Source organism: Oncorhynchus mykiss, chromosome 31 (genome assembly GCF_013265735.2).
Source record: "Oncorhynchus mykiss isolate Arlee chromosome 31, USDA_OmykA_1.1, whole genome shotgun sequence".
In the NCBI taxonomy this organism is placed as follows: Eukaryota; Metazoa; Chordata; class Actinopteri; order Salmoniformes; family Salmonidae; genus Oncorhynchus; species Oncorhynchus mykiss.
The window spans coordinates 12,988,184-13,001,555 of record NC_050571.1 but is presented as its reverse complement, the minus strand read 5'-3'; the positions used below and the strand labels follow the sequence as shown (position 1 = coordinate 13,001,555).

General features: G+C 46.9%; 1 protein-coding gene across 4 annotated transcripts in view; it reads left to right on the top strand.

The window, feature by feature from the left end:
* adam19b (ADAM metallopeptidase domain 19b) overlaps positions 1-12,412 on the top strand; it is a 47,608-nt gene extending 35,196 nt beyond the window's left edge. For all 4 annotated transcript variants that reach the window (XM_036970142.1, XM_036970141.1, XM_036970143.1 and 1 more), the window contains 14 exons: positions 2,832-2,998; positions 3,126-3,210; positions 3,401-3,540; positions 3,853-4,030; positions 5,140-5,229; positions 6,669-6,864; positions 7,200-7,308; positions 7,451-7,664; positions 8,004-8,081; positions 9,355-9,463; positions 9,657-9,795; positions 9,949-10,090; positions 10,247-11,001; positions 11,209-12,412. In XM_036970142.1, the coding sequence (XP_036826037.1) occupies positions 2,832-2,998; positions 3,126-3,210; positions 3,401-3,540; positions 3,853-4,030; positions 5,140-5,229; positions 6,669-6,864; positions 7,200-7,308; positions 7,451-7,664; positions 8,004-8,081; positions 9,355-9,463; positions 9,657-9,795; positions 9,949-10,090; positions 10,247-11,001; positions 11,209-11,269 (2,463 nt within the window). In that variant the 3' untranslated portion in view covers positions 11,270-12,412. The remainder of the gene's footprint in view (positions 1-2,831; positions 2,999-3,125; positions 3,211-3,400; positions 3,541-3,852; positions 4,031-5,139; positions 5,230-6,668; positions 6,865-7,199; positions 7,309-7,450; positions 7,665-8,003; positions 8,082-9,354; positions 9,464-9,656; positions 9,796-9,948; positions 10,091-10,246; positions 11,002-11,208) is intronic.
* Positions 12,413-13,372: the final 960 nt, after the last annotated feature.

Here is a 13,372-nt window from a genome sequence, read left to right as displayed (position 1 = left end):
CTTCCCTATGCATTCAACGCCATTGGCGAGCGCTAACTCGCATGGAACAACACCACTGCTAAACACCACTGCTAAACACCACTGCTAAACACCACTGCTAAACACCACTGCTAAACACCACTGCTAAACACCACGGCTAAACACCACTGCTAAACACCACTGCTAAACACCACTGCTAAACACCACTGCTAAACACCACTGCTAAACACCACTGCTGTACACTCTGGTTCTAAAATGGTGCAGTTAAGGCCTACTCATTTCTTGGATTTGAGAATCAGCCTGTTAACTCTAGAAAGCTCAGTTATCCTCCACTTTTAACAGTGGCCATCAAATTATTTCAAATATGTATTTTCCTCTGGACTGCATTAAGAATGTTGTACAATGACTGAGCAGGCATATCTCTCTCCCTTTCTCTTGAGATTTGAATGAGCCTCAAGAGGAATGTTATTTTCTCTCATAGAATGCGCCAGGTTGAACAATTGAATAGGTCAACTATTCTACTATGGAGTTGTCTGATTTTGCTGTTGTTTACTCGTGTTGTTGGCTGTGGAAAATTAAATGGGGACAACAACATTTCATTGGATAATTTAAAAAAACCAAAGTTACCGGACCTCAGCTCCGTCTGGCTCTCATTTGGATCGTAGGTGCTGGGTCTCGTACCCATCACTGCCTGGTAGAACTAAGAACAGTTATAGCCCTTGGTTCACTCCAGACCTGTCTGCCCTTGACCAGCACAAAAACATCCTATGGCGTTCTGCATTAGCATCGAATAGCCCCGGCGATATGCAACTTTTCAGAGAAGTCAGGAACCAATATACTCAGTCAGTTAGGAAAGCAAGGACTAGCTTTTTCAAACAGAAATTTGCATCCTTTAGCAATAATTGCAAAACATTTGGGACACTGTAAAGTCCATGGAGAATAATAGCACCTGCTCCCAGCTGCCCACTGCACTGAGGCTAGGAAACACTGTCACCACATATAAATCTATGATAATCGGGAATTTCAATAAGCAACAGTTATACACTCCGCAGCAACTTGCACCCCCTCACCCAAATCCAGATAGCAGATGTTCTGAAAGAGCTGCAAAATCTAGACCCCTACAAATCAGCCGGGCTAGACAATCTGGACCCCTACAAAGCTGGGCTAGACAATCTGGACCCCTACAAATCAGCCGGGCTAGACAATCTGGACCCCTACAAAGCTGGGCTAGACAATCTGGACCCCTACAAATCAGCCGGGCTAGACAATCTGGACCCCTACAAAGCTGGGCTAGACAATCTGGACCCCTACAAATCAGCTGGGCTAGACAATCTGGACCCCTACAAATCAGCTGGGCCCTCTCTTTCAAAAAGTATCTGCCGCAATCGTTGCAACCCCTATTACTAGCCTGTTCAACCTCTCTTTCGTATCACCTGAGATCCCTAAAGATTGGAAAGCTGCCGCGGTCATCCCCCTCTTCAAAGGGGGAGGCACTCTAGACCCAAACTGTTACAGACAGTCCTACAGTCCTATCCTACCCTGCCTTTCTAAAGTCTACGAAAGCCAAGTTAACAAACAGATCCCGACCATTTCGAATCCCACCGTACCTTCTCCGCTATGCAATCTGGTACCTCTCAGATAGAGTTCAGTGTCAAATCGGAGGGCCTGTTGTCCGGACCTCTGTCAGTCTCTATGGGGGTGCCACAGGGTTCAATTCTCGGGACGACTCTTTTCTCTGTATATATCAATGATGTCGCTCTTGCTGCTGGTGATTCTCTGATCCACCTCTACGCAGATGACACCATTCTGGCCCTTCTTTGGACACTGTGTTAACAAACCTCCAAATGAGCTTCAATGCCATACAACTCTCCTTCCTTGGCCTCCAACTGCTCTTAAATGCTAGTAAAACTAAATGCATGCTCTTTAACCAATCGCTGCCCGCACCCACCCGCCCGTCTAGCATCCTATTCTGGACGGTTCGGACTTAGAATATGTGGACAACTACAAATACCTAGGTGTCTGGTTAGACTGTAAACTCTCCTTCCAAACTCACATTAAGCATCTCCAATCCAACATTAAATCTAGAATCGGCTTCCTTTTTCGCAACAAAGCTTCCTTCGCTCATGCTGCCAAAAGTACCCTGGTATGCCAAACCCACTGGCTCCAGGTCATCTTTAAGTCTTTGCTAGGTAAAGCCCCGCCTTATCTCAGCTCACTGGTCACCATAGCAACACCCACCTGTAGCACGCTCTCCAGCAGGTATATTTCACTGGTCGTCCCCAAAGCCAACACTTCCTTCGACTACCTTTTCTTCCAGTTCTCTGCTGCCAATGGCTGGAATGTATTGTAAAAATCACTGAAGCAGGAGACTTATATCTCCCTCAATAACTTTAAACATCAGCTGTCAGAGCAGCTTACCGAGCACTGCACCTGTACACAGCCCATCTGTAAATAGCCCACCCAACTACCTCATCCCCATATTGTTATTTTTTTTTCTCTTTTGCATCCCAGTATCTCTACTTGCACATCATCATCTGCACATCTATCACTCCAGTGTTATTGCTAAATTGTCATTATTTTGCCACTATGGCCTTTTTATTGCCTTAACTCCCTAATCTTACTACATTTGCACACACTGTATATAGATTTTTCTCTTGTGTCATTGACTGTGTGTTTGTTTATGTGTAACTCTGTGTTGTTTTTGTCGCACTGCTTTTCTTTATCTTGGTAAATGAGAACTTGTTCTCAACTTGCCTACCTGGTTAATTAAAGTTTAAATAAAACATGTTGGTCAAATTGTGTGTGTGTGTGTGTGTGTGTGTGTGTGTGTGTGTGTGTGTGTGTTTTTGCAGTACTACAAGTCTCTAAGTATTCGTGTGGCAGTGATCGGTCTGGAGGTGTGGTCTGATCAGGACAGGATCAGTGTGTCTGGTAACCCCTACAGTACCCTGGGAGCGTTCCTGGCTTGGAGACGCAAACAGCTACACACACTACCTAACGACAACGCTCAACTCATCACGTTAGTGTGACACACACTCCTTACTGTACTCTAGATCTCTTTAATCCATCCATCCTCAATCCAGTTATCTTTCCTTCCATTAAAACCATTCAGTGGAACTACACAGCTGTGTTTTTTGTTCCCCCAGGGGCGTGGCGTTTCAGGGCACCACCATTGGGCTGGCCCCTCTCAGAGCCATGTGCTCAGAGTACCAGTCAGGGGGAATCAACTCAGTAAGACTACAACAGAACTCTGTCGTTTGAGATTTGACCATAGCCAATAGCAGCCCAGTAAAGCTTTCTCTAAAGTTGTCATGAAGTTGTGATGTATTTGTAATAGCACACATAGATCTAGAACCAAGCTAACATGAGATGTATGTCCTTTTGACTTTCAATACGGGAATCCACCTCTACCCCCCTACAGGACCACTCTGACAGTGCTGTGGGCGTGGCAGCGACCATGGCCCACGAAATGGGGCATAACTTTGGCATGAGCCATGACAGCCCTGGGTGCTGCCAGGCCAAGGCTGATGATGGAGGCTGCATCATGGCTGCTGCCACTGGGTGAGAAAATCTATCTATGTTGAAAATATCTTTCTTAGTAAAGAGATTTTATCTTAATGAGAATAAACCTGTATGAATAAAGGTTAAATAATGATATAATGATTGATCCTGCTTTGTAAAAGACATTCCCGGGACACATTCAGCTGAGCAAAATGTAGTGGATTATTAATGTCTGTATAGAAATATATAACTTAGAACAGAATTTCCTCTCTGACACGTAGAGTAGAAGGAATAATGTAAAGTCTAGTGATGGCATTTCTATCTGCGATGCGTTGCACCTTACCGAATACACCCCTGGTATGTGTGTCACAGCCACCCGTTCCCGCGTGTATTTAATGGCTGTAACCATCGGGAGCTGAGCAGGTACCTGAGCTCCGGAGGGGGAAAGTGTTTGTTCAACCTCCCCAACACCAGAGCCATGTACGGGGGACAGCGCTGTGGGAATGGGTACCTGGAGGATGGAGAGGAGTGTGACTGTGGAGACGAGAAGGTGAGGGGGGGGGAAGTGTGCGTGTGTGTGTGTCAGTGATGGTCAGTGCCGCCATTGACATTGCCTTACTTCTATTACAGAATGTTAAATGACTGTCATTCATATTTCATTCACCCTGTTCAATATAACATTGGGGACTACTACATGATATTCACATTTTCCCTAAATCCGTCATGAGGTTGCTAAAACCTAGCCTTTGAATGAAAGTTTACACTTAGGTCGAGAGAAAGACAATGAGATGACAGACAGTGACACATTCAATACTGCCTTGCACACTCTTAACTGCATGTAGTTTATGGTGTAATCCTTAGTCCAACAGTTGCAAATGAGAGTTTCTATTTGACAAATTCAGGTATTTTTTTGTTCCGTTTCGTTTGCTTCCGTTTAAGAAACATTTGTCAACAGAATCTTTGGAATGAACACAACAGTGATCAGCATAAAAACAGTTCACTTTCATAGCAGCCATGCTGTATTCCTTCTCGCCTCTATGCACTCTCCTCCTCTCACCGTTTCCCTTTGTTCGTGGACTTCAATGAACAGCACATCAGCTCTATGTGACCAGACAAAACAACCTTTCCAAGCCAAACCATATCATAAACACTACACACAGCCTACATCGTTGTCCCCATATTAGCTAAAGTAACATCCTAGTCAACATAGCTCATATAACTAATTCATTGGTAAACCGGCTACAATCATGCAGTAACGTTACAGTGTACAGTCAGTAAGCAGTTACATCTGTGGGCCACAGTGGCAATAAAGGAATAAAACCAAAAGCTTACCTTGAATTGGAAGAGTTCCAGTGTTGTGTTGGATAGTCATAGCCAGCTTGCTAACATAGCATCCCTCTGTTTGAGTAACTAAACTAGCCAGCTGCATTTTCTAGCTAAATAAGTGAATAAATGAATAAGTGTGTTTTAATCAATTATTTGGTGATGTGAATATATTTAATATAGTTTTATCTAAAAACTGCAACTTTTTCAGTGTTTTACAATTTATTTATTTTTTATATTCACTGAGGAGGATGGTCCTCCCCTTCCTCATCTGAAGAGCCTCCACTGGTGTGTGTGTGTGTGTGTGTATACTGATTATTCATCCTCTCTCTGCAGGAGTGTTCCAGTCCCTGCTGTAATGCCAACAATTGTACTCTCAAGGCTGGAGCAGAATGTGCCCACGGAGTCTGCTGTCACAACTGTATGGTACTGTACACTGTCCTCTCTTTCTATCTTTCTCTCTCTCTCTCTTTCTATCTTTCTCTCGCTCTCTTTCTATCTTTCTATCGCTCTCTTTCTATCTTTCTCTTGCTCTCTTTCTATCTTTCTCTCTTTCTGGTTGTCGTCTCTCTCTTTCTGGTTGTCCTTTCTCTCTCTCTTTCTATTTCTCTCTCTCTCTCTCTCTTTCTATCTTTCTCTCGGTCTCTTTCTATCTTTCTCTCTTTCTGGTTGTCCTTTCTCTCTCTCTCTTTCTATTTCTCTCTCTCTTTCTATCTTTCTCTCGCTCTCTTTCTATCTTTCTCTCTTTCTGGTTGTCCTTTCTCTCTCTCTCTCTTTCTATTTCTCTCTCTCTCTCTCTTTCTATCTTTCTCTCGCTCTCTTTCTATCTTTCTCTCTTTCTGGTTGTCCTTTCTCTCTCGCTCTCTTTCTATTTCTCTCTCTCGCTCTCTTTCTATCTTTCTCTCTTTCTGGTTGTCGTCTCTCTCTTTCTGGTTGTCCTTTCTCTCTCTCTCTTTCTATTTCTTTCTCTCGCTCTCTTTCTATCTTTCTCTCGCTCTCTTTATATCTTTCTCTCTTTCTGGTTGTCCTTTCTCTCTCTCTCTCTTTCTATTTCTCTCTTGCTCTCTCTCTTTCTATCTTTCTCTCGCTCTCTTTCTATCTTTATTTCTGGTTGTCCTTTCTCTCTCGCTCTCTTTCTATTTCTCTCTCTCGCTCTCTTTCTATCTTTCTCTCTTTCTGGTTGTCGTCTCTCTCTTTCTGCTTGTCCTTTCTCTCTCTCTCTTTCTATTTCTCTCTCTCTCTCTAGCTTTCTGGTTGTCCGCTCTCTCTCTCTTTCCCCCCCTCTCTCTCTCTCTTTCCCCCACCCTCTCCCTCTCTTTCCCCCACCCTCTCTCTCTCTCTTTCCCCCACCCTCTCCCTCTCTTTCCCCCACCCTCTCCCTCTCTTTCCCCTACCCTCTCCCTCTCTTTCCCCACCCTCTCTCTCTTTATCTCTCTCTCCCTCTCTCTCTTTATCTCTCTCTCTCCCTCTCTTTCCCCCACCCTCTCCCTCTCTTTCCCCCACCCTCTCTCTCTCTCTTTCCCCCACCCTCTCCCTCTCTTTCCTCCACCCTCTCCCTCTCTTTCCCCCACCCTCTCCCTCTCTTTCCCCCACCCTCTCCCCTCTTTCCCCCACCCTCTCTCTCTTTATCTCTCTCTCTCTCCCTCTCTCTCTCTAGTTGAAGAGTCGAGGTGTGTTGGATCATTTAATAGTCCCCTTCTCTCCTCTCTCTCTCTCTCCCTCTCTCTCTCTCTCCCCCTCTCTCTCCTTCTCTCTCTTTATCTCTCTCTCTCTCTCTCTCTCTCTCCTTCTCTCTCTCTCCCTCTCTCTCTTTATCTCTCTCTCTCTCCCTCTCTCTCTTTATCTCTCTCTCTCTCTCTCTCTAGTTGAAGAGTCCAGGTGTGTTGTGTCGTACTCCAACAGGGTCATGTGACCTACCCGAGTACTGTGATGGGAAGGCGGAGTCTTGTCCTGCTAACTTATACCTGGTGGATGGTACTTCCTGTGATGGGGGGCGGGCCTACTGCTACACCGGCATGTGTCTCACCCTGGAGCAGCAGTGTCAATCACTCTGGGGGCGGGGTTAGTACCTATCAATCTTTCTGGGGCGGAGTTAGTAGGCATGTTATTGCATGCTGTTATAAAGTAATGGATTGCCTTTATAGCACTTTTCAATGTAATGCTCCCCTATTGAAATCCATTGTCTGGTCTGCGGCTTCGACAATATTGCTCACACCTATCTGGGTCCTTGGCTCCAAGGGAGAAGGATTAGGGCTTGTTAATGGACTGGGCTCTGTTCGGTGTTATTTCTGTTTTCACGATCAGAAATCTTCACAGGACAGGCTTTACCTGACCACAGGAATATTTGTGTGCTTGCAGGAGGTCATATAACACTGTGTGTGTTCTGTCCTCTCTAGATGGCCGTCCTGCTCTAGACCTGTGCTTTAAGAAGGTGAACGAGGCAGGAGACACCTTTGGGAACTGTGGCAAAGACCTGTTGGGGAAATACAAAGGATGCAGGGAAAGGTGAGGGGTCACACAGTCACCACCAAATGTGTGATCCTTTGTATAGAAGTGTCTCTTCCTTCAACTACCATTTAACATTTCTTTCACATCTACTAAACAATCCCTTCATGTCTGAATCCATGTGACCGTTCTGTTGCTTTAGGGATGCTAGATGTGGTAAGATCCAGTGTGTGAGTTCAGCCTCCAAGCCCCTGGAGACTAACGCTGTTCCCATTGACACCACGGTCCGGGTGGGAAGCAAGAAGGTCCTCTGTAGGGGGACACATGTTTACCGACCAGGCCAGGGGGACGAGGAACAGGGGGACACACTGGACCCAGGACTGGTCATGACCGGGACCAAGTGTGGAGAGGACTCGGTGAGGAGGGGAGAGGAGGAGTGGGGGTAGTGTGGGTGGAGGGTGTGGTGTGGTTTGTGTGTGTGTGTGTGTGTGTGTGTGTGTGTGTGTGTGTGTGCTTGAGCGCTGTGTATCTTTTAGTCTATGAGCTCTCTGTTGTGGAAGGATGCCATTTACTGGACTATCTACTTATGATAATGACTCTCTCTTTCTCGCTCACTCGCTCTCTTGCTCTCTTATCCCTCTCCTTTCTCTCTCTCTCTCTCACTCTCTCATCCCTGTCTCTCTCTCTCTTTCTCGCTCACTCGCTCTCCCTCGCCCTCTCTCTCATCCCTCTTTCTCTCTCACTCTCTGTAACAGATCTGTTTCGGTGGAGAGTGTCGCAACGCGTCTTTCCTGAGGGCGGATGAGTGCAATGCCAAGTGCCATGGCCATGGGGTATGGGAGGGGCTGGGTGTGTGATAGGGGAAGGGTATGGGAGGGGCTGGGTGTGTGATAGGGGAAGGGTATGGGAGGGGCTGGGTGTGTGATAGGGGAAGGGTATGGGAGGGGCTGGGTGTGTGATAGGGGAAGGGTATGGGAGGGGCTGGGTGTGTGATAGGGGAAGCGTATGGGAGGGGCTGGGTGTGTGATAGGGGAAGGGTATGGGAGGGGCTGGGTGTGTGATAGGGGAAGGGTATGGGAGGGGCTGGGTGTGTGATAGGGGAAGGGTATGGGAGGGGCTGGGTGTGTGATAGGGGAAGCGTATGGGAGGGGCTGGGTGTGTGATAGGGGAAGGGTATGGGAGGGGCTGGGTGTGCGATAGGGGAAGGGTATGGGAGGGGCTGGGTGTGCGATAGGGGAAGGGTATGGGAGGGGCTGGGTGTGTGATAGGGGAAGCGTATGGGAGGGGCTGGGTGTGTGATAGGGGAAGGGTATGGGAGGGGCTGGGTGTGTGATAGGGGAAGCGTATGGGAGGGGCTGGGTGTGTGATAGGGGAAGGGTATGGGAGGGGCTGGGTGTGTGATATTGGAAGCGTATGGGAGGGGCTGGGTGTGTGATAGGGGAAGGGTATGGGAGGGGCTGGGTGTGTGATAGGGGAAGGGTATGGGAGGGGCTGGGTGTGTGATAGGGGAAGCGTATGGGAGGGGCTGGGTGTGTGATAGGGGAAGGGAATGGGAGGGGCTGGGTGTGTGATAGGGGAAGGGTATGGGAGGGGCTGGGTGTGTGATAGGGGAAGCGTATGGGAGGGGCTGGGTGTGTGATAGGGGAAGGGTATGGGAGGGGCTGGGTGTGTGATAGGGGAAGGGTATGGGAGGGGCTGGGTGTGTGATAGGGGAAGCGTATGGGAGGGGCTGGGTGTGTGATAGGGGAAGGGTATGGGAGGGGCTGGATGTGTGATAGGGGAAGCGTATGGGAGGGGCTGGGTGTGTGTTAGTGGAAGGGTATGGGAGGGGCTGGGTGTGTGATAGGGGAAGGGTATGGGAGGGGCTGGGTGTGTGATAGGGGAAGGGTATGGGAGGGGCTGGGTGTGTGATAGGGGAAGGGTATGGGAGTGATGTTGGAGGGGTAGGTAGGCGTATGGGCTACTGCAGAATAAGGGAAGGTGCTGGGTCTGAGGTTATGGACTCAAAGGTTTAATACAGCTGTTATAATACAGGTTGTCAGTGTTGAAACCGTCTCTCTCTCTCTCTCTCTCTCTCTCTCTCTCTCTCTCTCTCTCTCTCTCTAGCTGTGTAACAACAACCACCACTGCCATTGTGACTCAGGCTGGGCTCCTCCCCTGTGTGACCAGGAGGGGACAGGAGGGAGTGTCGACAGTGGACCTGTCATCAACCACAGTATGTTATCAACCAACCAGTCACTCAAATAATGATTCAGTCAGTCTAATAACTGATTAAATCTAATAACTGATGTGGTGTTGAAAAAGACTACTAGGTTAAACCACATATATTTGATTGTTGGTTTTCAAGTCATATCTTCCAGGTTAATGTTTGATCTGACATTTGTTGTTGATGTTGTTTGTGTTTCTAGGCAGTCTACTTCCTGTCCTGTTGCTCCTCCCCATGGTTATCTTTGTCCTATTGGCTGCTGTGGGACTGTGGTGCTGCTACAACCATAAACTACATAAAAACCTTCCTCTGAAGACCTCAGTCCCACCACCCAAGACAATGTGTGTAGCTCAGTATTTCAGTTGTTTTTACATATTTTGCTGTTTGAATTTATCTTATTTTATTAAAGGAAAATATGCACCTTAGACATTTCACAGTAATCAACATCTCAGATTTAACTTCTAGAATGAAAAACACTGTGTTTGACTCCTTAGTTGCCCAGTCAGTTGGCCAGTCCCTGCTGAAGCCAAACATCTTCAAGCCAACAGTCTTGAAAACTGTCACCTTGACAACAGCCATGCCAACGGCCATGCCAACCCTGCCTTCCTACTGAAGAGACAGGGCTCAGACAGACTGGTGAGGGGATCTGTTCATTCACCTTACACCACAGTACATTCTATGTACAGTAAAGTCAATGCTAAAAATCTTACTCTTGACAGGTAAATATCAAAATAATAATTAAAAAACTGTTCTGACAGTAGTGCTGTGAGTGCTTGTGTTTGTCCGCCACAGAGTCAGCCCAGTCCTCGTCCCAGCCCCTCCACCAGAACCAGGCACGCTATCTTCCGTCCGACTGTGAAACCCCCTCCTATACCTGCTTACGCAGCCCAGCAGAGACAGTCTCAACCTCAGCTCCAACCTCAACCCCAGCTCCAGTCTCAACCTCAGCCCCAGTCTCAACCTCAGCCCCAGTCTCAACCTCAGCCCCAGTCTCAATCCCAGCCCCAGTCTCAACCTCAGCCCCAGTCTCAACCTCAGCCCCAGTCTCAACCTCAGCCCCAGTCTCAATCCCAGCCCCAGTCTCAATCCCAGCCCCAGGCTCAACCTCAGCCCCAGTCTCAACCTCAGCCCCAGTCTCAACCTCAGCCCCAGCCTCAATCCCAGCCTCAATCCCAGCCCCAGGCTCAACCTCAGCCCCAGTCTCAACCTCAGCCCCAGCCTCAACCCTCCCTCCACCCCAAGCCCCCACCCTCCTTCCAGCCCAAGCCCCAACCCTCCTTCCAGCCCAAGCCCCAACCTTCTCTCCAGCCCCTGCCACAGCCCAAGCATAAACCTCCCATCCCCAGCTACCTAGCCCAGCGGAAAGGACCCCTTCCTCCAGCCATCCTGCCCCCCAAGCCCCACTCAACACCTCACACACACAGACCTGACCCCCCCAACAGACCCGCACCCCCCTGCCCGCTCACCAAACCCAAAATACCATCAGTCGTGTTACAGAGAGGAAAGTCCAATCTGGCGCCACCTGGTGGACATAAGAAACCCAGCAGGTAAGAACAGAATATACTGCAGCGCAGAACCTCAAGAACATCACAAAGTGTTTGCTACGCTATGTCCCAAATGGCACCCTTTGTCCTATAAAGTGCACTAGTTTTGACTCATCTGTTCTGTTCTAGGTTCCAAAGCAACAGAAACGTTCATTACAAAAATATCTGTTATTTTCACTCCATTTCATGACGTTCCACTTTCTTTTCTAGATCCCAAAACAACATCTCAGGGAGGAGACGAGGACCAACACTCGACAACGGAGCTCAGTGAGATTACTGAGACATCTAACTGGAAATCTCTTCTCTCTCTGTGAGCTGCGCCTTTTCCCAAGGTTGTCCAAAGAGGAACATCGCCGTCAGCCTTTATGAAGAAAATGACACTGTAGGAAAGCAGAGAGGAGGGCCACGGCTGGACACACAGGGACTCAGTCCAAAATGACACTGTAGGAAAGGAGAGAGGAGGGCCACGGCTGGACACACAGGGACTCAGTCCAAAATGGAACCCTAAAAGTAGTGCACTATATAGGAAATAGGGTTCCGTTTCAGATCTGTCCAGGGATGCCATTACTATAGAATTATACTAATGCTAGCCTGGTAGCCTCTGTTTGCCAGTCTCAGTATTTGTATTTCATTCCAACAACAAAGACAAAGGAGTTGCCTGATGAACAAACATCTCTGGCTACTAGGCTAGCTGCCAGGCTATGTCTTGCCTTACCACTTGAAACCAGGCGTCCTGTATACTTGTAATATTTAAGAATGGACTTTATCGACTGATTTAGTTCTTGTAGATGGTACCTTATACCATGGGTTAACAGTATCATGTGTTGATATGCTGTTTCAGGTCTATTTATTTGCGACGCTTTAAAGCAAAGAGACTAGTGTTTAAAGTGGATGTACTGTTTCTACAAGAGCACGAGTCTTAAGGGAACATCTAATGTTAAGAAAACGCCATGTATTGAATGATGCTTAATGCTTCTAGTATGTGAATAAACGATAGACTGGAATTATAAGGACACAGACATGCATGTTATTATTGCTACATGTGTATGCCTAAGATGAAGGACATCTGAAATGTAGCAATAACTATTTGAAAATGACATTGTTTTCTTATGACTGTTTTCTAAATGTATTTCCTGTATATTGCACTGTTCTTGTTGTGTTGGGTTCTAAATTCAGCTTTTCTGACTGAATGGATATTTGGACACCTGGAAGGTCTTTGTTCCTGTATAACTACAGTATGTTATCTTTTGAAATGTGATGCACAGGACAGCAGAGTCAACACAATTATAGTCAGGCCCATGAAATGAATTTATATCAAATAATCTGGTTTTCCTTGATTGTTGAAATTCACTATGAGACCTATGCAAACAGTGTGCCTTCAGTTTGATTTGAAATAAAGTGTTTAGAAACAGGACTACGTCGTTCAGTTTGATTTTAAATCATTCCGATGTACACTATCTCTACATGTTGCCTTTTCCACTTGATGAGAGACGACGCATAACAAAAATAGAGAAGCAACATGCAACTATCTCTAAGACTACTGAGTCACAGCTCACATAAGGAAATCAGTCAATTTATATAAATAAATTAGGCACTAATTTATGAATTTCACATGACTGGAAAAACAGATATGCATCTCTTGGTCATAGATACCTTTAAAAGAAGGTAGAGGCGTGGATCAGAAAACCAGTCATTATCTAGTGTGACCATTTGCTTCATGCAGCACGACATCTCCTTCACATAGAAGTGATCAGGCTGTTGATTGTAGCCTGTGGAATGTTGTCCCAATGGCTGTTGCTGGATATTGGCGGGAACTGGAACATGCTGTCATACACATCGTTCCAGAGCATTCCAAACATGCTCAATGGGTGACATGTCTGGCAAGTATGCAGGCCATGGAAGAACTGGGACATTTTCAGATTCCAGGAACTGTGTGCAGATCCTTGCGACATGGGGCCGTGTATTATCATACTGAAACATGCGATGATGGCGGATGAATGGCACAACAATGGGCATCAGGATCTCGTCATGGTATCTCTGTGCATTAAAATTGCCATTGATAAAATGTGTTTGTTGTCCGTAGCTTATGCCCACCGCCACCATGTGGCACTCTGTTCACAATGTTGACATCAGCAAACCGTTCGCAAACATGACGCCATAACACTGTCTGCCATCTTCCCGGAACAGTTGAAACCAGGATTCATCCGTGAAGAGCACACTTTTCCAGCGTGCCAGTGGCCATCGAAGGTGAGCATTTGCCCACTGAAGTCGTTTATGACGCTGAACTGCAGTCACGTCAAGACCCTGGTAAGGACGAGGAGCACGCAGATGAGCTTCCCTGAGACGGTTTCTGACAGTTTGTGAAGAAATGATT